This window comes from Typopeltis vanoorti, chromosome 18, assembly GCF_054136105.1.
Source record: "Typopeltis vanoorti isolate ZY-2024b chromosome 18, IOZ_Tvanoo_1.0, whole genome shotgun sequence".
In the NCBI taxonomy this organism is placed as follows: domain Eukaryota; kingdom Metazoa; phylum Arthropoda; class Arachnida; order Uropygi; family Thelyphonidae; genus Typopeltis; species Typopeltis vanoorti.
In genome coordinates, this window is record NC_143566.1 from 40,786,755 (window position 1) to 40,800,071 (window position 13,317).

Genomic DNA, 13,317 nt, shown 5'->3' on the forward strand with positions numbered 1-13,317 from the left:
AGAGATACAGGAAGACCTAAAGTCCTACAATTATGCTGCCTGTTAGCTTTGGTTGGATGTTCTTGGTCTGCGGATAAGGGTTTCCCCATGTGAGGGGGAGTCTGATACATCCATATTTGTTTAGGTTGGGAAAGTTGGTAAGAGCTGCAGCTGATTTGAGGAAATGCCTCTTGAACTTAAATTTACTTCAGTGGAGTAAAAAAAAAAAAAAAAAAAAAAAAAAAAATCACCTTACTCCAAAGTAAATTCAAGTTTGAGAGGTTTTTCCTTGAATCAGCTGAAGCTCTTACCAACTATCCCAACTTAAACAAATATGAATGTATCAGACTCTTCCTCACATGGGGAAACCCCTTATCCACAGACAGCCAGTCCAATGACCAAAAACACCCAACCAAAGCCAATAGATGGCATGATTGTAGGTCTTTAGATAATCCTGTATCTCTCTGATTTCTTCATCTTTGTTACTGAAGTGTGCCTGCCTGCACATCTAATACAAGTATATTAATCCCGATGATGCTGATTTGACTTCGGAAAATATAAGATAATAAAGTAAAAAAATTTATTTATTAACAAATACATTGTTAATTTCCTTAAGCAATATACAATGCAGTTGGGAATTTAAAAAAACAAAACAAAAAAACATGCAGTTATGTTTTATGCTAAACAATCATAACTACTATGATTAAGTATACAATTTAATAAAACATACAAATATTTAGTTTAAAAAAATTTGTATATTTTCCTAAATTATAGACTAGTATATATTAAATTAGTAAATAACAAATTTGCATATTTTTAAGAGCTTGTATTTGTGTATAGGATAAAAAACAGTTGGTCATAAAAATTATAAAAGGGAACATACATAAGATATTCAATGTACATATTATTCAGTCAACCCTTGATTATATGTTCAACAGTTATTTTCAGTTCACAAGCTACATGTGAGAGATCCACAACACTATCTACCATTTCCTGCACTGCCACAACAGATGGAAACTGAACTGCTGCTTTTTTAGTAGTGTTTACAACTGCTTTAAGTGAAGTACACAAATTATTTGTACATTGCATTATATAGTTTTTGATATCCACATTTTGTATGTTACGATGCATTGTATCACCAATATAGACCAGTTTATGGCCACTTACTATTATAAACTTGCTGTGTCCTACAAAAACTTTTGGTGGTTGATTATTTTTGATGGTTAATAAGAAGGCATCAATGGCATTTGTCAGAAGCATAGTATGCGTTTGAAGCTGAGCTGAATAAAATTGCAACAGCTGCAAATCACTATGATCTAATATAACTGAATGGTTTTTAAACACTTCTGCTGGAGCAGCTACAACATTACTATCTACAGGTATCTCTGACTGTCGAATTAAATCATCCAATGACTTCTGCATTTCTGGGGGTAAAGCAGCTCTGATTGCTTCACTTTCTTTTTCTACAACTTCTTTTGATTCTAAATTGACGTATTCATATTCATTTATAATGTTTCTATCATTAATGTCATTGTTATCATATATCACCTGAGATGGAGGAGGAGAAGGAAGTGGTCTTTCTTGCATTTTTGGAGATTTAAAATCATAGTTAATTTTACTTTTCAGATCAGGCTTGGGAGCAATAGGAGGTTTAGCTCCAGGCTTGGCATCTTTAGAAGCTTGAATACGTTTAAATAATAATGTAGAATTTCCTTGGATGAAAGATGCTACCTGACGTACATCTTCAACTAGATTTCGGGCACAAGCTACCAACTGATCTAGTTCATCTTGAGTATCCGAGTCTTCTTCTCTAGCTAATCTTACAACATGCCATCCTTTCTCATCTAAAGAATTAACAACAGTCTGTACAATAATGCTGGAATCTACTAATGGTTTTATTAGTTTGCTTAATTTTGGCAAGAGAGACTTATCTGTTGCCTGGGAAGAATTAGCCAGAGTTCCCTCAGCAAATTCTAGAAATTCAGTGAATGAAGTTTGAATTTTATGGCAAGTTATTTCAATGTCAACAACCTTAGTTTCCAAGTTTTTCTGTTCCCTCCAGGTATTGCTGACAAAACTAAATAATTTAGAAATTGCACCTTGCACTGTCTCTTGTAACTGTCCTAAGGTTTCCATTGCAGAGTCTCTATCTAGTAAAAGCTCTCTACCCTTTCCTTCTGACTGCTGATTTTTAGAATAAATATTTCCTTCCAAAATATGAGCTGTATTGGACACAGAATTTTGTTGGACTGAACCACTTTCATGATGAATTTGTGGGGGAACATCATATAAATCTGTAATTTTAGTAATACTCTTAGGCACAGAAGGAATATCATAGAACTGAATAGCAGCATTATTTGGAGGCACATCATACATTTCACCCATTAATGTTACATGAGAAGGCACTGTTTTATTCTGATTTAAATATGATTTAATTTCTGAGACAGGGCAAGGTTCTGGTGGTATATCATATAATTCACTAGGATGCTTTTCCAAACTGGAACGATTTGAACCACTAACACTAGATACTGAAAGTGTATCCATACTAGAATGGCTTCCTGATGAAGATTGAAATGATGATGAACTAGATGATATGCCAAATGCAGGTGTATCATATATAGATGCTTTATGTGCAACTGGTAATAAGGTTTCATAGCTGTCTGCAAGAGTAATAAGATGGGTTGAAGCATCATTCACATTTCCACTGTCTCTGTCATTAAATTTTGTAACACCTGGAATATCATAAGAACTTTGATCCTCATTATTTGGGATATCATAATCATGATGGCCTGATGTATTCACAGTAGCTTCTGCATGAAATGCACGGGACTGAGGTTCATTGTAAGCTGCCTGGGATAAGACAATGCTTTTACTACCATGGCACCTTGGCTCATCATATGGTTCATTAAGTTTCACTACTCGTGGACTAGATGGAGTATCATAATTGCTACCTAAAATAATACAAAATAATATTTGAATTACAATATAATCAAGAAAATGTTCTTATTGATATTTATTTAATAATTAAATTAACCACTAAGTCATTAATATAGAAATTGCTGCAAAATGTCTAATAAGAGTATCCAATTTTAAGTCTAGGGGAGAGTGATCATGCATTCTTGACCTGGCAAGTAGCTATGCATGTGGAATTTTCAGTTAAGGAGTATATGTTGAACTACAGAGCTGGTGATTATGACAAACTTAGGAGGCAGTTTAATGCAGTGCAATTCCATAAAATAAGAAACTACAATAGATTGTGAGAAATGGTGAAGGAGTAATTGAAGGTAGCAGTTCCAAACTGCATACTCAGAATTGGGAGGATAAATCAGATGGGAGTTAAATTGATGGGTAGCATCAGCAAGCTGGAGATGAAAGACAAGAAAATGTTCTGGAGAGAGAGTTGATGCACAAACTCATAGGCAATATAAAGTATGGGTAAGTAGTGATCAATATGGTAAGGAATATCTGATTTCCAATAGGAAATCCCCAAAAATTCTTTCACTATGTGGTGAGTAAAAGGAAGAATGATTATGGAAAGATAACCTGAATGAATGCAGCTAGGTTGGCTGAGTGGTTAACATATACATTCTCCAACCAAAAGGCTTTGGGTTTGAATCCCATCATGGACATGGATGTTTGTGTGAATGTCTTTAATCAGAAGATGAATTTCATCACCTGCTATGAGGCCACTGCTCCACTTATTGGAGACCTGAAGTGGCTTGTAAAAAGTTCCATGTTTGGAGCAGGCTTTCCAGACTATGGAAAAATAAAATAGAAAAAAAAAAACTCCTTAGTCCATCCACACTATAGGTTTACTAAAACCTTTTTTTGGGTGGGGGTCACATAAAAAAAAAAGTAAGGAAGTGAGTGGTGGAATTGCTAACTGATTAATTTTTTTTATTTTTTGATGTATCTCCCACTCACGAAAAGTTTTATTTGTAAACCTATAAGTACATTTGTACTATGGGCAGGCTAAGGATTATTTTTTTTATTTAACTGATTTTATACATAGTCCAGTAATCTGCTCTAGAGACCAAACATGGAACTTTTTTCAAGTGACTTTGAGCCTCCAGTAAAAAGGGAAGTGATCTCCCACTTTGCAAAGGTGTATTATTCCGTTGAAGATAATGCAGTGATAGATGTAACAGAGATTAATATGTGAATAGAGATGGGGAACTGGATGTCCTTAGGATGTTACAAAATCTCAGTGTGAATTATTATTATATACAGGGCTTGACAAATACTCACTTGTGGCAAGTAGATTTTGAAAGTTTATTTTTTACTTGGTTAGACTATAATAAATTTAGTTTAATCCTTTATCCAAGTGTGAGCAAACAAAGTTTGCGCCTGAAAGTGTCTTCAGGACTGGGATAGGGTACAACACCGGGCAACTCGTTGCAAAGGTGGAGCAAGCTAACATCATCCTATCTCAGTGTCTCCCATAATGCAAAACACATCTCCTTGCGGATATGTGTAATGTTATGCATTAAGGGAAGGGCCCAGACTAGTTTCGACCTTTATTGAGGTCTCTTCAGTGAGAGCCAGGCCCAAATGGAGATACCAGGCCTGGTATCTCCATTTACACTACCAGGCATGGAGATACCATGCCTGGTATCTCCACTTGGGCCTGGCTCCCACTGAAGAGACCTCAATAAAGGTCAAAACTAGTCTGGGTAGTGGCCCTTCCCTTAATGCATAACATTATACATATCCGCAAGGAGATGTGTTTTGCATTATGGGAGATACTGCGATAAGAGTGATGTTAGCTTGCTCCACCTTTGCAACAAGATGCCTGGTGTTGTACCATCTTATCCCAGTCCTGAAGACACTTTCAGGCGCAAACTTTGTTTGCTCACACTTGGATAAAGGATTAAACTAAATTTATTATAGTCTAACCAAGTGAAAAATAACCTTTCAACATCTTTCTCTAAATCCAGAGTAATTTAATAAAAAAAGGTGGGACACTGTTTGGCAATTCCTATAGGTAGAGATGACCTTGCTAATGCTTCTGCCTGGTATCTCCACTTGGGCCTGGCTCCCACTGAAGAGACCTCAATAAAGGTGAAACTAGTCTGGGTAATGGCCCTTCCCTTAGTGCATAACATTATACATATCCGCAAGATGTGTTTTGCATTATGGGAGATACTGAAATAGGAGTGATGTTAGCTTGCTCCACCTTTGAAACGAGTTGCCCGGTGTTGTACCACCTTATCCCAGTCCTGAAGACATTTTCAGGTGCAAACTTTGTTTGCTCACACTTGGATAAAGGATTAAACTAAATTTATTATTGTGGCAAGTAGATTTTGCTAGCTAGTGAGTAGCTACACACTGAACAAAATGGAATATTTATTATGTCATAAAAATAAATAACTTCTCCAACCATGGTACAGCACTACTAATTTTGTGGAAGCCTTATTGACTTATTGGGACATATCATTAACAAAAAATGGGGTAGGAAGGACTTGGGTGAGTAATTTATTTTTGATTGGTGAGTAGGGTTTTGCATAATTTGTCAAGTCCTGATTATATGTAGGTGTCTCCAGGGAATCTGAAACTCATTGGGGGGATTGATCATTAATTGCCTTGCCAACCATCATACCCTCTCCTTAAAATTCCTCATTCACCAAAAAAGACACACTCACAATATCTACAGACAGCTTATTCCAGTCACTCACCACATACCATGAAAAGAACCTGAATCTCACATGGTTCCTGGCTACACCTTCATCTTCTAGGGATGGCCCCAGTTTTCTAACCACCTTCTATTAGCTGCAAAATTTGTCCTCTATCTACACTGTAAAATCATTTTATGAAGGTGATCTGAAAAGTTCTCGGTCTAACAATAAAAAATGATTTTATAATTTCAAAATTATTTTTATTTTTCAACATAACTTCCCTTAAGATTAATACATTTATACCCTGATGCTCCAGCACCATTTCCCGTCCTTGTAGTGGTTCTCAGTAAGATCTGCAAAATACCCCTCTACAGCTGCAAGCAATCACCTCTTGATTCGAAGAAAAACACTGACCAGCAGAGAAGACATAGAACTCAGAGGGAGCCAAATATGGGGAATAGGGTTGATGTTCCAACAATTCATAGTGCAGATCCCTTAATTTTCCCATTGCCAAAACACTTTTGTGGGCAGGTGCATCATCCTGATGAAAGATGATTTTTTTCTCTTCTGCAAACCGGGTCTTTTCTCATGAATTTTTTCGTCTAGTCTGGTTAAAAGATCTGAATAATATTCCCCGGTTATTGTTTTATCCTTTTCAAGATAATTAATAAACAAAATGCCTCTAGCATCCCCAAACACTGATGCCATGATCTTTCCTGCTGATGGAACTGACTTTGTCTTCTTTGGTGCTTTACAACGGGCTTCTGTCCACTGTTTTGACTGCTGTTTGGATTCTGGTGTGTTATGGTGAATCCAAGTCTCATCCATAGTAATAAATTGATGCACAAAATCAGTTTTATTCTTGTTAAAATGCTCCAAGCACTGTTCAGAGATTGTCATGCGAGTGCATTTTTGATCTGCTGTGAGCAAGCATGGCACCCATCTTGCGCAAAGTTTTTCATTTGCAATTCTTCATGCAAAATTCCTGCATGTTCTTTTGAAATGCCTATAGTCTCAGCAATTCCACGCACTTTGACTCACCGGTCATCCAACACCATATCATGCATTTTCAATGATTTCTGGTGTTACACTTTGGACGTCCTTCACGTGGATCATCTTCAATGCTGGTACAGCCACGTTTAAACTTGGCAGTCCATTTCTTAATTGTCGAAAATGAAGGAGAAGAGTGCCCATAAACTTTTATGAACTTCGAATGAATTTCTTGTCGCGTTAAACCTTTTACAAAAAATTTTATAACTGCACGATACTCAATTTTATCCATTTCAAAGGATACAGACAACACTTTTGCTTCAGACAGCTGTATAAACCAAACTACATGATAGAATGACTTGCAATTTTACATGAATGCTAATGACAAATGTACCAACTTAGAAAAAAAAATCTTGCCAGTAGTGTTGCTATCTATGGTCGAGAGCAAGAACCTTTCAGACCACCCCTCGTACTAACTTGTATGTGTTTCTGTCATCTCTCCTCCTCCTATTTCCCAAACTTTGAAGGTCACACTTCTTCAGTCTGTCTTCATATGCTAAGTTCCACAAGTAGACATCACTTTGGTAGGCAATGCTAGATCTTTCAGACTGTTTTTTTTTTTCATTTCCATAGAACCCAGGCATCCGCATATGAGCACATTAGTCCAGATGTGGTTTATCAAGATATTGTAAAATGGGAGAATTTCCTTATGCCTACAAGTTAGTGTTCTTTTCAACATTGCAGTTACCTGATGCGATGGTTTACCACCATAGCAATGCGGCTTTTAAACTTAACTCACTATCCACCATTACTCCTGCATCACTAGTATCATCAACTACTTGCTGCAAATTTCCATTAATATAATACTCAGTCAGCAATGTGTTCAGCCCCTAATGCATAATCTTGCACTCAGCAACATAAGTGACATTTGTCCATTAGAATCAGTTTGCAAGGATTCTGCATTAGATGTGTTCTTGACCTAACTTTGCATTATCTGCATATAATTGGACATTTCCCTAGTACAGAGTCCTGTGGTGTTATCCCACTAGTCACTAATTCTTTTACATTCAGCTCCTCCATAAACCACTATTTGTAACCTGTCAGACAGTAAATCTCCATTCCATTCCATAAATCTGTTTGTTATTATACAAACTCTCTCAGTTTGCATAATAACACTGTGTGGAATTCTGTCAAATGCCTTGATGAAATCTAAAAGAAGCACGGTATATCCATTCCACTTATGCCACTCGGCTGTCACTATTGTAAAGCATATAGATTGGTAAAACAAGATATACCTTTAACAATGCCATGCTGTCTTCTATCAGTGATCATCTACTCATCTCTGGATTCAGTTCTCTCTCTCTTCAAATACTTATCTAATCTCTAATATCTTAACTACTCCAGAGATATATGGATTGGTTTATAATTGGTTGCATCAGTTCTGTAGGATGGAATTATCTTGCCTTCCTTCTACTCATTAGGAATCATGGAAGTGTTGAGACACAAAACAATAACAATTACGTTCGATATATAGCTAATTCTCTAGTACATGCAGATGATTTAAATAGGTTGACAATGTGGACAAAATATAATGGTTTGGGATAAAAAGATTACAAGATATATATTTCATTGAAAAAAAAACTGAATTAAAACTAAAAGCTGAGGAATGATGGTGGATCTCCTGCTCACCATCCACATGGTAAACAGGGAGTTGAAGTTCAAAGACATCGCAAAAGAAGCAAAACTGCTCAAGAAGAAACACTGATATGTTGAGATAGAGAAGTTATCCTTCTTTATAAGCTACATCTGGTTTATTGTGCACAGGTTTAGTCATCAGAGTTTCTTGGAGATGAGAAGTGGTGAGGAGAATTCAGAAGCAAGTGATAAAGATAAATAGCAATATGTCTGTAAAATACTTCTTTTGAGGATAAATTGAACATTTCTCAGTTATAAAATTTGGTTAATAGAAAAAGAGAAAAGTATATGATATAAATATAAATTTACTAAGGGATAGGTATTAGATGCAGAAGAATTTTTTCAATACTTAACAAGAGGGAGGGAATAAGTGGCCACCTCTGGAATTTGTTTAAGAGTGTAATTAACAAGGGCATGAGGCCTATATTTTTTGCTTGGAGCGTAGTGAATGGAATTAATTGTTAGAAATAATTGTGAATTCTTTGTCAGTGAATAATTGAAATGAAGTGAACTGAGAGGTATGATAAGCATTGTGTAAATAATGGTAACGTAGGACTCCCCAACATGCCGGACTCCATGGAGCCAATAATAATAATAATAATACTATTTTTATTAATAAATCTATTTTGCACCAGCTTCTTATGAATGAAATAGAAAACATTTAAAATATCAAATTATTAGAGCTTAAAATTAATGTATACAGCATTAATGAAATAATACAGATATCTTTATGATTTGTTGGTTTTGCTATCAGTTGTCTGGAAGTGACCTCATGCAAAATAGACAAAATCTATGTATATAAGCATTTGAAATATATATATATATATCATGCATGCTACCAACAGCACTAGCTAGAAAGTGACAAAATCACAGGTTTCTAAATTGCAATCAGCCTACAACAGTGAGAAAATGACTTACTGAGATGATAACAAAATAATTCAACAAATCTGCTTAGCAAAAAAATTATCTTTAGAATTATCTTTTAGAATGATTTAGTCACATTTTAACCAAAGCCCATAGTTCATATATTTATTATACTATTGTTTATAAATACTGTCAGTTTTTAAAACTGAAAGAAGAATATCTTTTTTTCTTACTGTTATTCGTTTTAATTCTTCTCTTCTCCGCCTCCATAGCGCAATTGGAAGAACGGCGGTAAGTTGCGCCCTTCGATTGGAAAAGGCCTAAGTTCAATTCTTGTCATGATGGGAGGAATCTTTATATGGACTTTTTCAGTTGAAGGTGAGTTAGCCGATGTCATACGGAGGTAGCAGAGTTTTTTCTCCCGGAAACTCGGGTTTTTCATCCCGCATACAGACAAATCGGCCCTTCAGAACACGCACAATTTACAGACAAAAAAGTGGTAGTGGTTGTGGGCAGTAGATGGCGTTGATGTAGGTGATTGGTAGTAGAGGTTCTGTGTAGTAGTGGAGATGGAGAATTGTACAGTAGGTGTCCTCCTGCGATGAGTCTTCGGACTCCTTGGAGATGTCACGAATAATAATAATAATTCTTCTTGAATATTCTGCAATTGAGCAGGTTCTTCTCTTAGTAGCAAAAACTTTCCTTCCACTCTCTTCTGCTCTGAGTGGAAGGAAATCTTTTTCAATGTTGTGTACTTATCTCCATTCAGCATGTCATCTAGCATTGTTTTCCTTACGCTTCCTCTGGGTCTTTTTCCATCTATTTTTTTCCTTTGATGGCATCTCTGATGATTCCATTCCCTCTCAGAATATGTCTAATCCAGTTTCCCTTTCTACTCTTTTTAAGGCCTCTTCATTAGTTATTTTATCTGTCCATTTGATTTTTTTCCATCCTTCTCCAAATCCACATCTCAAAGCTTTCCAAATCTTAATTTCTTCTTTCTTCAATGTCCAAGTTTTTATTCCTGACAGTATATCTAATGAAGTAACGTGCAATGACAAGTGCAAACGAATATCGGCGTTAGATTGCAGTGCATTTGTTTTGTAATCTAAAGCATTAATCGAACAGTTCCAATTATTAACTATTCAATCAATGTCAAAACATAAGCTGTAACCTTTAACATGTTGTATTGCATTTATATAATGTTGTAAGCATTGTTATTATTTATAAACACAAACAAAATTTTTTTTTTTCATTTTTTTACTTGGGGGTGCTGCAGTGTTGCAATGCTTATGTATGGGCCGCCACTGGTTTTTCCCTACTCTAGTACCTCTTCATTTGTCTTTTTGGGATATTCCTCATGAATCTCACACCAGAATGTTACAAATTCAACAGCCATCCTCCCACCTATCTCTGATTGTTTTTGGCTGCATTTTATCTGCTATCATCAACAGTACCCCTTCCTCATCCTACCTTCCCTGAAAATACTAAACCCTTCACATTCTATCCCTGTAACTACATCATCTACTGTTAGCCAAGTCTTACTAATGCCTATAACTTTTGGCAAGGTTGCACTAACCAATGCCAAAATCTTCTTCCTCTTGTTCCTTATACTTCTGGCATTAGTATATAGAAACTGCAGCATCCCTTTAGGGCCCCCCCACCACCAACGTTTAATTCCAGAATTGACCACCCTATTCAATATTTTTGCTTGAGAGACTAGATTCTGCAGCTGGTCATTCTCACACTCACTCGCCTCATGAGTGCCTCACACAAACTCACCTGCTTCCACCCTAATTGCTTTTCCTGAATTTGCGCTTCAGCATGCTTGGTGAACAAAGGTCTCTCTAGACACAACACCAAAACCATTTAGATGCAGTTCATCAGCTTTGTAAAATCCTTCTTTCCATCAAATGCATACCACAGATCTACAAATCTTATATCATTCTTTCTGCACAACCTATGTATAGACTCATTAACTAGCAATGCCCTCCTCCTCAGTTTGCCTCTATCATAGCATGGTAGGGAACTTACAATCTTACCTTGCAGTGTTCTCTACTTTTATTATACTATACACCTCTATTATACACTCTACTTTTATTTCTGACAGTATATCATCTTCCATCAACTATGTCTCACTGAGCCCAATAATCTTTGAACTGGTTGAAGTTATCTATCAGCACCACCAATTCATCTCCTTTATTCTGGAGATGAATCAACACACTGTCAGTATTTCTATACATATTATTCCCTCCAGACCCTACTGGATTCTGCATTATACCATGTATCCCCCCTTCTCACAAGTGACTATTCCCATAAGAGGGCATTCCTACTACCATCCATGCTGATCATTCTGGTTTCCCTGTGACCAACACACTCACTTGCTTAGAGAGCAGCATTCTCTCTAGATGTCCATGTCCATCATTCAAATGCAGGCCATCTCTCTCTCTCACACACACACGGTTTTATTCTGTCCTCAAATGCACTCCAGGCATCCACATAATCCAAGCTTCTCTTTTGACACATGTTGGCTAACATACTATCCATTTATTATTGATGCTCTTCTCCTCAGTCCTGCATTATCATTCCTGGGTAATACTTACTATCTTTCCTCTCTCACTCTCCTGCATTACAACCTCAAGCATTAACCTTAGATCTCTCACCACCTGATTCACACTGCATCTCAGGTCATTCGTACCTATATCACAATCAGTTTCATCCACACTTTTACTTAATTATCATAGTTGCAATATCATTCCTACAGGCAAACTGTCCTCTGGCATTTTATTTTGCACTCCACACCTCACACTACTCTGTTCTTTCCCTTTTTAACTTATTTGTCAATGATATTTCATATGGACTGACTAGGGATCTTCAAATGTTTGCTGATGATGCAGTGCTGTGCCATGGGTAGGAGGCGCCCTTGTGCAAAACTTTTTTCAGCGCCCCCATAAAATAAGTTTCCATGAAAAATTTTACTTTGTTAAAAGTACAAAACAATTTATACGCATACATAAAAATAATTTTTATTTAACAGTAGTAGAACATTGTAATCACTGAAATTCATTAATAAGGAATTTTTAATAATAAAAATGTTTATTCCTTAATATATAAATACAACAGAATATATATATATATAAACAAAAATTACTTTTATGTTGCAGACACCAAGCAATTTTATAAGCTAGTTTTTTAATCCTTTTTCCCAAGTAAGCAAACAGACAAGAAAGTCAAGTTTTGTGGCTGCACGTAGTAACTTGACTTACTTGTCTGTTTGCTTACTTGGGAAAAAGGATTAAAAAACCTAGCTTATAAAATTGCTTGGTATCTTTAACATAATATATACCCATAATATAATATAAAAAGAAATATAACATAACAAAGATAATTTGGAGATATGCTTTTAACTATATAACAATTAGTATAAATATAGATTTATTTTACATATTTATCTGTCTTGCTTTAGCCGCGACAAAATTTTAAATAATATCTTTAGTGTCGAATGAATCCATAATATTATTTTCAATTGATATAATTGATAAATCCATTAGACTCTCTCCAGACATTGTTGACTGCAAATAATTTTTTATTAGTTTCAGTTTTGAAAAACTTCTTTCCTCTGATGCTACGGATATCGGTAATGTTAAATAAATTACGCATCACAATCGCAGTATTCGAAAATATATCAGTTAATTTATTTTCGTATATATAATTTAAAACATCCTGAAGAGCCGACTCTTTTTTAATAAAACATTGCAAAGTTTTTAATTCCTCAAATAAATATAAAATCAATATCTTGATTGTCGCTCAGTTTTAAGTGCAAATCTTTACATTGTTTCATTAAATCTTCATCGCTCCAATCTTTACAATGTTTCATTAAATCTTCATCGCTCCAATCTTTTAATTTGCTAATGTCTCTTATAACTTTAACTCGCTATGTTGTTTTAAGAGTATGAATCTTTCCGCGGCTGAAGTTATTGTCATGTCTAAAATTGCGAAGAAAAAATTAATTTTAAAATTTTGTTTAGGATCATGCGTTGTCTCATCTGATGCTTCATAACCAAACATTTTTGTTTTTGTTCTTTTGCGAATGTCTGGAAAAATAGAATCAATATTAAGATCGTTTGCTACTTCTTTTACAGTTCTAATAATATTTTCAAAATATTGGTCTGTT

The 13,317-nt window shown here is 35.5% G+C and overlaps 1 protein-coding gene across 3 annotated transcripts in view; it reads right to left on the reverse strand.

Annotated features, from left to right (window-relative positions):
- Positions 1-777: 777 nt before the first annotated feature.
- The window catches only part of LOC150096611 (breast cancer anti-estrogen resistance protein 1-like), a 216,716-nt gene continuing 204,176 nt past the window's right edge, over positions 778-13,317 (reverse strand). For all 3 annotated transcript variants that reach the window (XM_090408380.1, XM_090408378.1, XM_090408379.1), the window contains exon 4: positions 778-2,930. In XM_090408380.1, the coding sequence (XP_090264506.1) occupies positions 892-2,930 (2,039 nt within the window). In that variant the 3' untranslated portion in view covers positions 778-891. The remainder of the gene's footprint in view (positions 2,931-13,317) is intronic.